The following is a 13,574-nucleotide window of genomic DNA, read 5'->3' as shown; positions in this document are numbered from 1 at the left end:
TCTATAGATTTCTGATTAGAATTATATATAGTGAATCCTTAGTGTATACTGGGAAACAAAATAAGATGTAAGCAGTAATATTTACAGAACTCATTTGTTACTTATTCAGCAGGAAAAAGTTGAGTGATTTAATAACAAACTCCCTCCTCAGTGTTTTTCAAAGTGGGAATTGTTAGAAAATTGCTAGGAAATGGGTCCCTAATTCTTGAATATATTATGAGTGGTGCCCCTCCTTACTCTTAAACTTAGAAGCAGTTTCTGTGTCTGATTTTGATCAGATTCAAAAAACTGGGAGATAATTTTATCAGTCTTTATATTGTTTTCTTTTCAGGTTCTCCTGTTCCTACTGGTACTCTGTATCCAAATCCATCCTTCTTAGGGACACCATCTCAAGGTACCTCTTTTCTCTGTTTTAGGATGCTATTACTATTCTTTCTGGAGCCATCATTATGAATTATTATTCTTAACACTTAGAGTGGGGAAGATTAACTTGTCCTATTCCCCTGAAAATAATGTGATTTAATAGAAGTGGCATCCAAACAAGCATTGGCATTTGGCTGTGAATGCCTTTACCTAGCCTACCTAGAAATCCCCCTTTGTGAGTAGCAGCATTTAATCACCAGCACTGAACTAACTGGCCTGTTTCACTCCCACCATTAAGATGCAGTGATTGCAAGCTTGCTTTCCTTTTCATCCTGCATTGCCACACTTGAAAGCCAACCTGGGAGTTCCTAACCAAGTCTAAGTCTCACTTCTTGTCAAGGAAAATCAAATTAAATTACTATTTATTTCAGTATTTTTGTAACTGTTTTTTCCTATGGGCTCAGGTACAACTGACTTGGGTTTTTGAGAATTCTGAACGTTTATGGTTAAATTTTGAGATTTGATTTTCCTATGTGTGTACAAGGTGTTCACCCTCCTGCCGTGTCTACTCCAGTGTGTGCTTTGGGAAGCCCGGCAACTCAGGCCACAAGTATGAGTTGTATGGCTGGACCAGAGATCGTGTACTCTGGAAAACACAATGGTATTTGCATTTACTTTTCTCGAATCATGGGGTAAGTTTTTCATAGAATAATTAACTATTGCTCACCTTGCTCTATTTTGTACGGTTGAACATTTTTAGCTTCAAATTTGGAACATCGTATTCCTGCTAAATTTTACTTATAGTTTAAGCTCACTTGTCTGTTAATAAGATGGTTTTCTGTCATTCAGCTTTTCTATTATCTAACCATGAAGTTATATTTGTTACTATGTTTCACATATGTATATGTGTCTTCAAAATATATCTATGTATATTAACATGGAGTGTAACAAAGCACTCCATAATATGAAATCGGCCTTGAGGTAGAAGAGAGTTCTACTCAGAACTCTGGCACATGTTCAGGGTTTTGTTTGTGTGTTGGTCTAGAGTGGCCTCAGCTGGGACAGCTGGATTGTTCTCTTATTCTCTAGCCAGTTAGTCAAAGATCATTGACTTGGTGGTAGCAAGGTTCGATGAGAGAGTAGAAACTTGCAGAGCCTCCTGATGCCTAGGCTCAGAACTGGCCTATCATTTCCACTTCGTTTACTTGTCAAGGAGACATCTCCGAGACATCTCCGAGCCACCCCAGGTTCAAAAGATGGGAAATAGACTCCTCGTTATAAAACAGGCATCAGAGTCATATTGTAAAGAGGCTAGGTGTCAGGAGTAGGTATAGAATTACAGCCATTTTGCAATCATTCTGCTGTAGCCAAGTAATTATGTCTGGTTATGTTTTTCTTAAATTTGAGACGTATGCTTTCATATGAATCATTTTGCTTAAAAATGTGAAACAGTGCAGAACTCATAACTCAGAACTTCCTTGTTTACAACTTATTACCCAGAGTCTTTGATTTTTCCTCAGCAGTATTTCATTATGTGAAATGACATCAAGTTTGGAAGTTTTCCTGTTTTTTCTTTGTTGTTGTTGTTATTCTTTCAGATAACTTAGTGAAATGTTAAATGAAGTCATTGCCACACTTTAAAAACTAAATAAACACACAGCAAAAGGATTTACTACATATTGTAATGTTTTTATTCATCTATAGCATAATCATTAAAACATTTTTTTTTCCAGAAACATATGGGATGCTAGTTTAGTTGTGGAGAGAGTATTTAAGAGTGGCAACAGAGAGATCACTGCAGTAAGTGTGTTGTGTAGTAGTATTCCATCATCTCTATGTAACCAGTTTATATTTTCAGTGGATAAGTAGATGGTCTCATATTTCTTAATGTTATAAACAGCATGCAATGATTATTCCTTCATGTATGTGTTTGTGTAGGTGTTCAGTAAACTGTTCACCCCCTGAATTACATCTCAAGCTCTGTCACTTGTTAACTGATGAGTAAATTTGACAATCAGAGCCTGATAACTTAAAGTAAAATGAGAATGTATCTTCCTTGTAACATTGTTATAGGGCTAAATAGAGTCAGTCCCAATACTTAATATTGCTCAAAATTACTGTTTAATATTTTGCTTATATGCCTACAAACTCCATGAACATAGCACTAAATTCCAAGCATTGGCATACTTTCCAGAGTGCTTTAAGAAACAGAAATTTGTATCATCATAAATTCAAATAATAAAAATTTTTTAATATGAAGTATGTGTGCAACTTATTTTAAGCTTTTTTCTTTTTCCAATGTAGAGATATCAAATATATTTTTAGCTGTGATACTTTTAAAATTCACAGTTCTAAAAATCAGAGTGTATTTACTTAATATATGATTCCATTTATGTGAATTTTGAACAGGCAAAATCAATCTATACTTTTTTTGGTAGAGGTAAGAAAAGTGGTTTCTTACCTAGAAGATAGAATGACTAATGACTAGAAAAGGGCAATAGAGAACTTTCTTGGGTGTTGGAAATATTCAGTATTGTAGTCTGGGTGGTGACGCTTAAGATGTAAAAAGCTATCAAAGTGTTCACTTAAGATTTGTACATTTTACTGTCTGTAAGTTATACCTGATTAACCAAAGCAGCAAGGGTGGAATGTGGGTGTCTAGCCCTTTATTTTGGTCACCAAGTATAAATTAATATAAGGAATAACTTTTCTGTTTGTGAAGATAGGGTACCTCAAAATTAAAATTCAATATTCAATTATGGGAATATAGAGTATATGTTTTTTATGGATACTCTTTTTCATTGTTTTTACATTTTTGAAAATATTTCTTTTTCAGATTGAAAGTAGTGTTCCCTCCCAGCTGCTGGAGTCAGTGCTACTAGAACTGAAAGGCTTACAAGAATTTCTAGACAGAAACTCCCAATTTACTGGAGGACCATTAGGAAATCCAAAGTAAGAATAAGTAAAATTTATTTCCCTTTTGTCCCTGAGATTTAATTTACATATTATAAAATTTGTCCTTTTAAAAAAGTTTCATGGTTTTTAGTATATTCATAAAGTTAAAATTTCATAACTATTATCTAATTCCAGAACAGCTGTATCACACCAAAAAGAAACCTTATACCCATTATCAGTCATTTCCTATCTTAATAACAAGCTGAAGTAACAAAAATACCATAAACTGCCTTAGATGACAAACGTTTATTTTTTATAGTTCTGGAGGCTGGAAGTCTGAGATAGAGTGTCAGCATGGTTAAGTTCCGGTGAGGACCTTCTTCCTGGTTTGCAGACAGCTGCTTTCTTTCTGTGTCTTATGTGGCAGAGAGAGAACCAGACCCAAGGTTCTCTGCTTTCTTCTTCTAAGGGTGGTAATCTCATCATGGGGCTACACCCTCATGACCTCATCCAGACCTAATTACCTTCCAAAGGTGCCACCACCAAGTAAAAGAATCTGCCTGCAATACAGGAGACCTGGGTTCAATCCCTGGGTTGGGAAGATCCCCTGGAGAAGGGAATGGCAACCCACTCCTCTATTGCCTGGAGAATTCCTTGGACAGACCGTGGGGTCACAAAGAGTTGGACACCACTGAGGGACTTTAACTTTCACTTTGTTTCACTTGGATATTTGAGTTTCACTATATGAATCTGGTGGTGCACAAACATGTGGAGTCCATGGCACTCCACGTTGCCCATCCCCCAGTTCCTACAAATACTAGTCTTCTCTGCCTCTGTGGACCTGCCATATTTTGGATGTTTTATGTAAATGAAAATAGACAACATGTGACCTTTTGTTTTGGGTTCTTTCTCAGTGTAATATTGTCACATGTAGTGTGTGTTAGTCCTTGATTTCGTTTTTCCGTTTATCATTTGATACACATTTAACTTGTTTCAGCTTTTATCTTTTTTGTAAATGTTTTTGTTTTTTGAAGTTTAGTTGATTTACTGTGTTGTGTGTTTCAGCTTTTGACTATTATGAATGATGCTGATATGAACTTTCCTGTAGAAGTTTTTGTGTGGACACATGTTCAGGATGCACAGTTTTTGTTGTTATAAAATGATATAAACTTGTAAAAAATTCACATCACTCCCCCAGTGAATTAATTTGAAGTGACAGTGTAAACTTTTAATTATATGCCCTCCTCCAAGGGATCTTCCCATCCCAGGGATCAAATCCACATCTCTTACATCTCCTGCATTGGGAGGCGGGTTCTTTACCTATTGCCACGTGTATTGGCTATATGGTATTCCATTATAGTCAAGCTATTAGTAGTATAATGCTATTTATAATTTTGAACAACATATTGTAAAGTAATTAGCCTCCAATTAAAATAAATAAATTTATATTTTAAAAAAAAGAATTGCAAATGGAAAGTGGGTAAAAATGCTTTAAAATTAGGTGATGGTAATAGTTGCACAACCTTTTTAATATATTTTCTGGAATTTCTGTTTCAGTACTGCTGCCAAAGTACAGCAGAGGCTGATAGGATTCATGCGTCCTGAAAATGGAAATACTCAGCAGATGCAACAGGAGCTGCAGAGGAAGTTGCATGGTAAATTATTGCTTCTGATTGATCAGTTAAATGTTGATGACTCGAGTAAAGAGTCTTATTAGTTGAATAGAAAACAGTGGGTATCTCTTGATAAGGTCATTTGCGTTAATGAATATTTTTATTAAAATAATATTAGTGTTATTTGCATAAGTATAATATGGACATCTTGTATTTCCATAACTTTCAGCTCATAATTTTTTTTCCTTTCTTCCACCAGAAAACATGATATGTACCTTTTTTTTTTACTTTTTAATTAATTTATTTTTTTTTGACAAACCACACGGCTTGTGGGATCCCAGTTAGGTTGCCTTCACCCTTTGGGGTATTTTTATAATTCTGCTATGAATATGGTATACAAATAGAAATTTGACTTCCCACGTTCAATTATTTTCTTATGTATCCAGAATTGCAGTTGCTGGATTATGTGTAGTTCTATTTTTAATTTTTTGAGTAACCACCATAACTTTTTCATAACAACTATACCATTGTACATTTATACCACTAGTACACAAAGCATTCCAGTTTTCTCCACATTATCACCAGTAATTTTTCTTTTTCTTTTTTTAAATATCTATCCTTATGTGTGTGAAATGGTATTTGTTACATTGCTTACGATATGAATCAAGTGTTACGTTTTTGTGTGTTTTTTTTTAATCAGTTATAAAAAGTAACAGCTAAGGAAGGAGCAAAGGAACTGAAAAGTTCTTGTAACCATTAATTATTCCAGATGTGACCTGGAATAGTAATAAAATATTGTTTAAGTTTTGTCTGCCATTTAATTATCTTTTTAAAGTTCTTTGCCTTGTGTTGTTTAAGCCAGTTATTCTGGCTTATAGAACTTTGCCAATTAAGACACAGCCATTTACTTTTGTCTCAACGGACTTTCTTTCCTTCCTGCCAGATCCAGTTTTCTGTTCAGTATTTGCAAATTTTTTTTTTAGTACTTCTTTTCAGGTAAGCTTGATAAAATACAAGCAATGGTAAGAATTTTTACAAAGGGGAGCATTCAAATTGCTGGCCATATACACTGAAATATCTCTTTGGTGAGCAATTTGATCATACATAATAAAAGCTAAAAATGCGTATGTATTCAAAGCCGGCAGTTTCACTTCTTAGTATATATGCAGGAGTAGTCTTTATCCGACGTTGTTCCTCACAGTAAGAAATAATTTTTACATTACGACCCAGATGTTGAAAAGCATACACACACAACTGAACACAATTTTAAGCAACAACTAAGACTATTTTGTACTCTATTCTTTTCCCCCTTTTTCATTCTATTTCCTTTTTTAAGGGGGAGGGGAAAAAAAGCTATCATGACTGACTGAATTGATTTCATGATTCTCTAGTGCATCTTAATATGAAAAGCAGTCCCATCAAAACCTGACTGTGTTTTCAAGGAGACCTTTTTTAAGGATATTTATAGCATTACTGTTTTAGTAGCAAAACATTGGAAACAATAGAAATGTCCTTCAGGTGGAAAATGGACCTAATTGTAGTAAAATCTACATAGTGGAATACTCAGCAATTAAAATAAATGCACTGGACTTACATTTATCAATATGAGTAGCCTGTGAAAATATAATTGAGCAGAAAAAAACAATGGTGTAAGTTGTCCAAAATGGCAACATTTTTACTATTTATGTATGCACACACACAGAAGCACTTACATATAGTGAGAGGATAAAGCCATGAATTCAGCAACTCATGATCATCATTCCCTGTGATCTGCAGAAGAACGATAAGGATCTCACCCTTAACTATGGTTGTCTTTATTTGAGATGAAGTGTTGTCTTACTTGAAATAAAATTTTGCAAACTTTATTGGTTGTGTTTTGTAATTAGAGGCTCAACTGAGTGAAAAGATTTCACTTCAGGCAATCCAGCAGTTGGTTCGAAAATCATACCAGGCTCTGGCTTTATGGAAACTTCTTTGTGAACATCAATTCACTGTTATTGTAGGAGAACTTCAGAAGGTAGGAAATTTTTTTCCTTAAAATCATACTATTAATATTGTGGTTAACTTGTTTTGAGTAAGCTTTAATCTTGCACTTAGATTCAGGAGGGATTCTTTTGGGAAGCATTTAGGTTATGATAAATTAGTATGTAATGAGAAAATTGAACTAAAGCATGATATAACTTGAAGACTGAGATTCGCTCAGTCATGTCTGACTCTTAGCAAGCCCACAGACTGTAGCCTGCCAGGCTCCTCTGTCCATGGAATTCTCCAGGCAAGAATACTGGAGTAGACTGCCATTCCCTTCTCCAGGGGATCTTCCTGATGCAGGAATCAAACCTGCTGCTGCTACTAAGTCGCTTCAGTCGTGTCCGACTCTGTGCGACCCCATAGATGGCAGCCCACCAGGCTCCCCCATCCCTGGGATTCTCCAGGCAAGAACACTGGAGTGGGGTGCCATTGCCTTCTCCGAATCAAACCTGAGTCTCCCACATTGCAGGCAAATTGTTTACTGTCTGAGCCACCCTGATAACATGAGGGATTCATTGTCAAAACCACAAGTTTGTGATATGTGGGTGAAATCTTACTTTACTAAAGATATTTTTAAATACACAGTTCATTTGTATTCAGCATTTTCATTTTACCCCTTTTGCTTAATCCCCTTATTTTCTTTTTTACTGAATTATTTAAAAGTAGATCTCTGACATGGTTTTTCATTTCTATGTACTTTAGTATGTATTCCTTTAAAAAGGTGGCCATTTTCTTGAACACCAATTTTATTATTACATTTAGCAATATTATCAATTCTTTGGTAGCATCTGAAATAGTGAAATTACTGTCTTAAAATATCTTTTTGTAAGATTGGTTTATTCTAATTAGAATCTGAACAGTTGATTCACTCATTGCTTTTGGTTGTTATTTCTCTTTAGTCTCTCAGTCTAGAGTAATTCATTCTGTCTCTCTGCTGTTGCATTGTAGCAAATTTATATACTTGTAGTGAACTTGTTTGCCTGTTTCTTGCATTTTCTGTGAAATGGAAATCAAGTCTATAGAAGCTTGATAAGTTCAGGTCCATTTATTTGAGAAAGAATAGAATACTTCATAGATAGTAATTTATTATGTTTATTATTAACTAATGTATTAATTAAATTTTATTAGGAGACATAAAAGATTTGATTGTCCCACTTTTAGTCATATTGACATTGATTATTGGATTCAAAAGTTAAGTCTAGTCCTGCTGTTGTGAAATTCTTCATTGAACTTTCATCACGCTTTCATCACATCAATTGATAATCATTACCTGAATCAGTTATTTCATTTAGGATTACAGAATGGTAATTTTCTAAGTCTGTGGTTTCTTCCATATTTATTAACTGTAGTTCTATTCCTTATCCTCTAGGGCTGTTTGGTTACCCAAAAATGTTTTGATTCTTGACTTTTAAGTATCAGTTTTTGAAGTTAAAAGACAATCTTTGTGTTCTTTCCAGTACTGTCCAGTGAGTTGTTTTGTTCCTTTTAAAGATGTATTTTCTGTTATCTTTTTAAAGATTCAAATGAATATGCTTAATTATGAAAGCTGTTTTCTTTTCCATGACAGCTAGAATAATCATTTCTAGTTTTATTGGCTGGTAAGCATAATCTAGGTCAACTTGTAGCCTAGGTATTATTTTTTTTTTGTGATTCATCTTCAAAGCTTCCTTCCCGACATGCTCATGGAATGCAAATTAAATATAAATCAAAAAATTGGGCATTGATTGTGTATTTGCTGAAATTTAGGAAAAGATAGTAGTCAAATCACTAAACCGAATGTTACTGTAATATAAATCACCCCAATACTTTAGAACTCCATTTTAGTAACCTGATTTGTACAAAATGAGATCAAACTCCAGTGTTAGAAGTTCTTGAATAATAGAAGTTGAACATTATTTTTGGCTTTCCTGATGGTTTAGTGGTAAAGAATCCACCTGCAATACTGGAGACACAGGTTTAATCCCAGGGTTGGGAAGATCCCTGAGAGTAGGAAATGGCAACCCACTCCAGTCTTCTTGCCTGAACAGTCCCACGGACAGAGGACCCTGTCAGGCTATAGTTGCAAAGTGATGGACACAACTGAGCAAGCAGGAGACACATTATTTTGGATAGATAAATGTAAGCCAAAGATTTTTTAATGTAGATAATTGATTGTTTTTTCCTAGTTATAACTAAAGTCAGGAGGCCTGCCTCCAATTTTGGCTCATACTTGGGCTTTGCTTTCTGTTTGTAAAGTGAGAGATTTGGAATAGGCATACTATGGGCTCTTTTCCAGTTCTCTATGATGTATGAAAATTTGTAAAATTTTATTATTTTTATACTTCAGTATATTTTATTTTTTAAATTATAGAGGCTATTAATGTTTTAATTATTTTAAATTATTGAAGAAATTTCATTCTGTGCAGAAATACGATATTCCTATATTTTTGATCAAAGGAATAATTTTCTCTTATACTCCTAGGAATTTCAAGAACAGTTAAAAATCACCACCTTTAAAGACCTGGTAATCAGGGACAAGGAACTGACCGGGGCATTAATTGCTTCTCTGATCAACTGCTACATCAGAGATAATGCTGCTGTTGATGGCATTAGTTTACACTTACAGGACATCTGCCCACTTCTTTATAGCACTGATGATGCAATTTGTTCTAAGGTATGATGTTCTGTTACCTGTTTGGTGTTTTTTGCAGTGTGCTAAGAGCACAGTGGTACTGTAATCAGAAATTCTCTTTTTTCCTTGACATATGACCTGGGGGTAGGTCTCTTAGCCTTTCATGACCTCAGAATTCTCCTCTGTGTAAGAAGGAAGTTGGAATATATTATTTCTTAAAATACATATATAAATTTTTCATAAAGAATCTTTGATAGTATTTCTAGACCATATGGAAAAAATGGTTAAATATGCCTTTCTTTAAAATATTTTTTTAAAATCACTAAAATTTGTGTATAATAGAGTTAATTGGGCAATTTTTATTGATCCTTTCCTACAGGTGAAAAAACCTTAAAAAATCAGTGTTTCCCGGACTGCCTGCTGACCAATAATGTATTTACTAGGCAAGAGATTTACCAGTCAAAAGCTGTCTTACTTAACATATTTGAGAGAGGAATTAAGAATAGCTAGGATATTTTGGTCAAAAACTTTTCTGCCTAAAATTAAGAAGAAGTAAGTTTGCAGAGTTGTTTTTATCTTTGATGGTCATAAACCAGATGTAAATTTAGACATAAATTAAAACCTGTATTGACAGCATCATCTGTGTGCTTGATTTCATATCTTCCTAAGTTCTTACCATCTCTACGTCTAGGCAAATGAGCTTCTCCAGCATTCCCGACAAGTTCAAAATAAGATTGAAAAGGAACGAATGTTAAGGGAATCCTTAAAGGAGTATCAGAAAATCAGCAATCAGGTGGACCTATCCAGTGTTTGTGCTCAGTATAGGCAAGGTGAGAAACGAAATGTTTCATACCTTCTGCTCAACTCAGAGGCACGTCTTCCTTCGATTTTCAGTGGCCCAAGTGATAAGACATACAAAATAAATTTGTGTCTTAGTGTTTGATGACTGTACCAGCTTCTAGAAGAGCAATAGTGCTCTTATCTTGAAACGTATAACTTTTTAACATTGTAGTGTCAGTCCTGTTCTGGTTAAACTACCATCTGTATTAGATTGCTTTCTGGGTTACATTTATTTTTCAGGTACTTTCGATTCTTTTGACTAATTTTTTTACCTGTCTGCACAGTTTAAAATTACTTGAAATCAAATCTAACATGATGTTCTGTTAGAACAGGTAGTACTATGAATCCTTAGATGGTTTTTTTTTTCCGTCAAGTAACTGTAGTCCTCCTCTTTGTTATTTTAAATATGAAATTTTTTTAACAGTGAAGAAAATATATTAATGCTGCCTTTTCGGCATGTTTTTAGAACCTAGTTCTTCGATAGACTCATCAGAAGTAATTTATATGATATTGTCATCTAGGTAACTAATACACAGTAGAACCCTTACAATAGTGAACATAATAACCTTGATCAGCGTCTTTATAAGCCAGCTAAGGAAAAATGTATCCACTTAATAATATGCCTTAACTCTTTCCCATTAGTGCGTTTTTATGAGGGTGTGGTGGAGCTCTCTCTTACTGCTGCAGAAAAAAAAGATCCTCAGGGTCTTGGACTTCATTTCTATAAACACGGAGAACCAGAAGAGGACATCGTAGGACTTCAGGCTTTCCAGGAAAGGTGAGTTTTATCACCTTAGCAGAGTCTCAACTTTATGGATATAGGACTTTTCTTTGTGAAAAGTTTGACTGGTAGTATTAGGAAAATAATGTTTCAAGTACAGCCCTTATGAAATTGAATTATGCTTTTCCTAAAAATGCCCATTTTATCAAAGGTGTGAATCAATATTATAATTCTTTGCCTAGGGATAAAATTATAGTCTGTTGGGAATTCTTAAGGAATATTTTGAACTACCTCTGTGGTTTTTCTGAAATTGTATTACTGTCAGTTTTTTGTTTCTGGTTTGTTTTTTTTTCCCCCAAACTTTAAACTTTATTTTGTATTGGGTTATAGCTGATTAACAATATTGTGGTAGTTTCAGGTGAACAGCGAAGGGACTGAGCTGTACACATACATGTATCCTTCCCCCCAGACCCCGCTTCCATCCAGGCTGGCACACAACACTGAGTTCCATGTACTATACAGCACGTCCTTGTTGGTTATCCATTTTGAATACAGCAGTGTATACATGTTAATGTCAGTTTTAAATGTGATGACATTTTTGGAAACAAAAGTGCTGCCTCACCTGTCCAGCCCTCAGTGTCTTGTTCTAAATGAAGATTAATTGTTTTGTTTTAGTATTTTAAAGGATGATTTTTAAATGTTTAGAGACTGCTAAAAAACAATGGATATTCAGAAGGGAAATATATAACCAATCTTAGACATGCGTTTAATTTTTATGAGTTCACCCTTCTAAACAAATGCTTCTCAAACCTACAGGAAAAGTGTATGATTTGTATTATTTTTAATACCAAATTGTGTGTGTATTCAAAATTACCTTCAGTTTGTATTTCAGTTGTTAACCAGTTGCTAACTAAATCATGTAACCGTTCCTCTTTCATGCTTTTTCAGATTAAACAGTTACAAGTGTATTACAGATACACTTCAAGAACTGGTAAATCAAAGTAAGGCTGCTCCTCAGTCTCCCAGCGTCCCCAAGAAGCCCGGGCCTCCGGTGTTGTCATCTGATCCCAACATGCTGAGTAATGAAGAAGCAGGACATCATGTAAGGGACACAGTGTATTTTCATTCTGAAAATGCACTGCATTTAGAAGTTCTGCACGGTGGTGGAGGTGGTATAGTCATGTAGGGAAAGGTGATAGCTCTCAGAACTTACCATTTAAGGATTCTTGATTTCTTGCAAGAGGTTTAAAAGGCTGAAGGTCAGGTCAAGCGTTTAACTGTGCTAATTTTTACTGTTTTGTTTTTTTAGTTTGAACAAATGCTTAAATTGTCTCAGCGATCCAAAGATGAACTCTTTAGTATTGCCCTTTATAATTGGCTAATACAAGCAGACCTTGCAGATAAACTGCTACAGGTAAATATTTTTTATACCAATAGTGTTAATTTATATTTTTAAGTAGCATTAACTCAGTGGGTTAGTATATATGGTTATTAGGAAATACCAACCGTTACGTATTAGTGAAAAGCCAAATAATGTAATACTTTTTTCTAGTGAGCAAGATATCCTGTTGCTCTAATTTTCTTGTTATTTAGAAGCTGATTGGGATTGTTTATATTGTGGCATGAAAATCAATGGATCATGAATTCAGAGACCTGAACTTTGTCTTAACTCTGCCATTAAGCTGCTTCACAAATGTCCTTTCACTACCCTAAGTGTCAGTGTTCCTCACCCTGTAAAATGGCAACAGATTGTGGCAAGGATGTCTTTGAGCTCAGAGGCTAGAAATCAGTAACTGTGTTCTCAAAAGTTTATTAAAAGATTTGCAATTGGGTTGTAATAAATTATTTTTATCAACATAATACGACTATCATAGCAGTTCTTTGATAATTTATAATGAAAAAAATTGCCCCTTTCTTATCTGTTACTGGATTATAATATTGCTTATGTATTCATAAAACAAGGCACACCTATAAAATGATGATATATTTATTATGTAAAGAGCAAGTGGGTGGTCAGAAAATGTCTCTGAACAACTGTACAATTTCCAGATTGCTTCTCCATTTCTGGAGCCACATCTAGTACGAATGGCCAAAGTTGATCAAAACAAAGTTCGTTATATGGATCTACTCTGGAGGTATTACGAGAAGAACAGAAGTTTTAGCAGTGCAGCTCGTGTCCTGTCCAAATTGGCTGACATGCATAGGTATGGCCTCATATTCTCACTGTGATGAGTAATTGATAACTGGACCATATCTAGTTACTGCACCCAGACTTTAATTTTTAAATTTAAGATTTTAAGAAAACTTTATTCAGGTTATACATATATAGAATTTTTATGAGTTTACTTGGATTTACCTAAAGTGAAAGTGTTGGTCGCTCAGTCATGTCTGATTGTTTGTGACTCCATGGACTGTAGCCCGCCAGGCTCCTCTGTCCACGGGGATTCTCCAGGCGAGAATACTGGAGGGGTTGCCATGCCCTTCTCCAGGGGACCTTCCTGAC

General features: G+C 34.8%; 1 protein-coding gene across 1 annotated transcript in view; it reads left to right on the top strand.

Annotated features, from left to right (window-relative positions):
- Positions 1 to 13,574, top strand: part of NUP155 (nucleoporin 155) — a 51,282-nt gene that overhangs the window by 24,886 nt on the left and 12,822 nt on the right. The window contains exons 17-28 of the mRNA XM_086361476.1: positions 332 to 394; positions 908 to 1,055; positions 2,097 to 2,163; positions 3,200 to 3,315; positions 4,816 to 4,913; positions 6,758 to 6,888; positions 9,361 to 9,552; positions 10,202 to 10,340; positions 10,993 to 11,128; positions 12,020 to 12,173; positions 12,381 to 12,485; positions 13,121 to 13,275. Coding sequence (XP_086217602.1) covers positions 332 to 394; positions 908 to 1,055; positions 2,097 to 2,163; positions 3,200 to 3,315; positions 4,816 to 4,913; positions 6,758 to 6,888; positions 9,361 to 9,552; positions 10,202 to 10,340; positions 10,993 to 11,128; positions 12,020 to 12,173; positions 12,381 to 12,485; positions 13,121 to 13,275 — 1,504 coding nt within the window. The remainder of the gene's footprint in view (positions 1 to 331; positions 395 to 907; positions 1,056 to 2,096; positions 2,164 to 3,199; positions 3,316 to 4,815; positions 4,914 to 6,757; positions 6,889 to 9,360; positions 9,553 to 10,201; positions 10,341 to 10,992; positions 11,129 to 12,019; positions 12,174 to 12,380; positions 12,486 to 13,120; positions 13,276 to 13,574) is intronic.

This window comes from Bos grunniens, chromosome 20 (genome assembly GCF_055505025.1).
Source record: "Bos grunniens cultivar Pamir isolate PY7600 chromosome 20, Bosgru_T2T1.0, whole genome shotgun sequence".
NCBI classification, from domain to species: Eukaryota; Metazoa; Chordata; class Mammalia; order Artiodactyla; family Bovidae; genus Bos; species Bos grunniens.
Note: the sequence above shows the minus strand (reverse complement) of the source record. Positions and strands in the feature narration are given on the sequence as shown.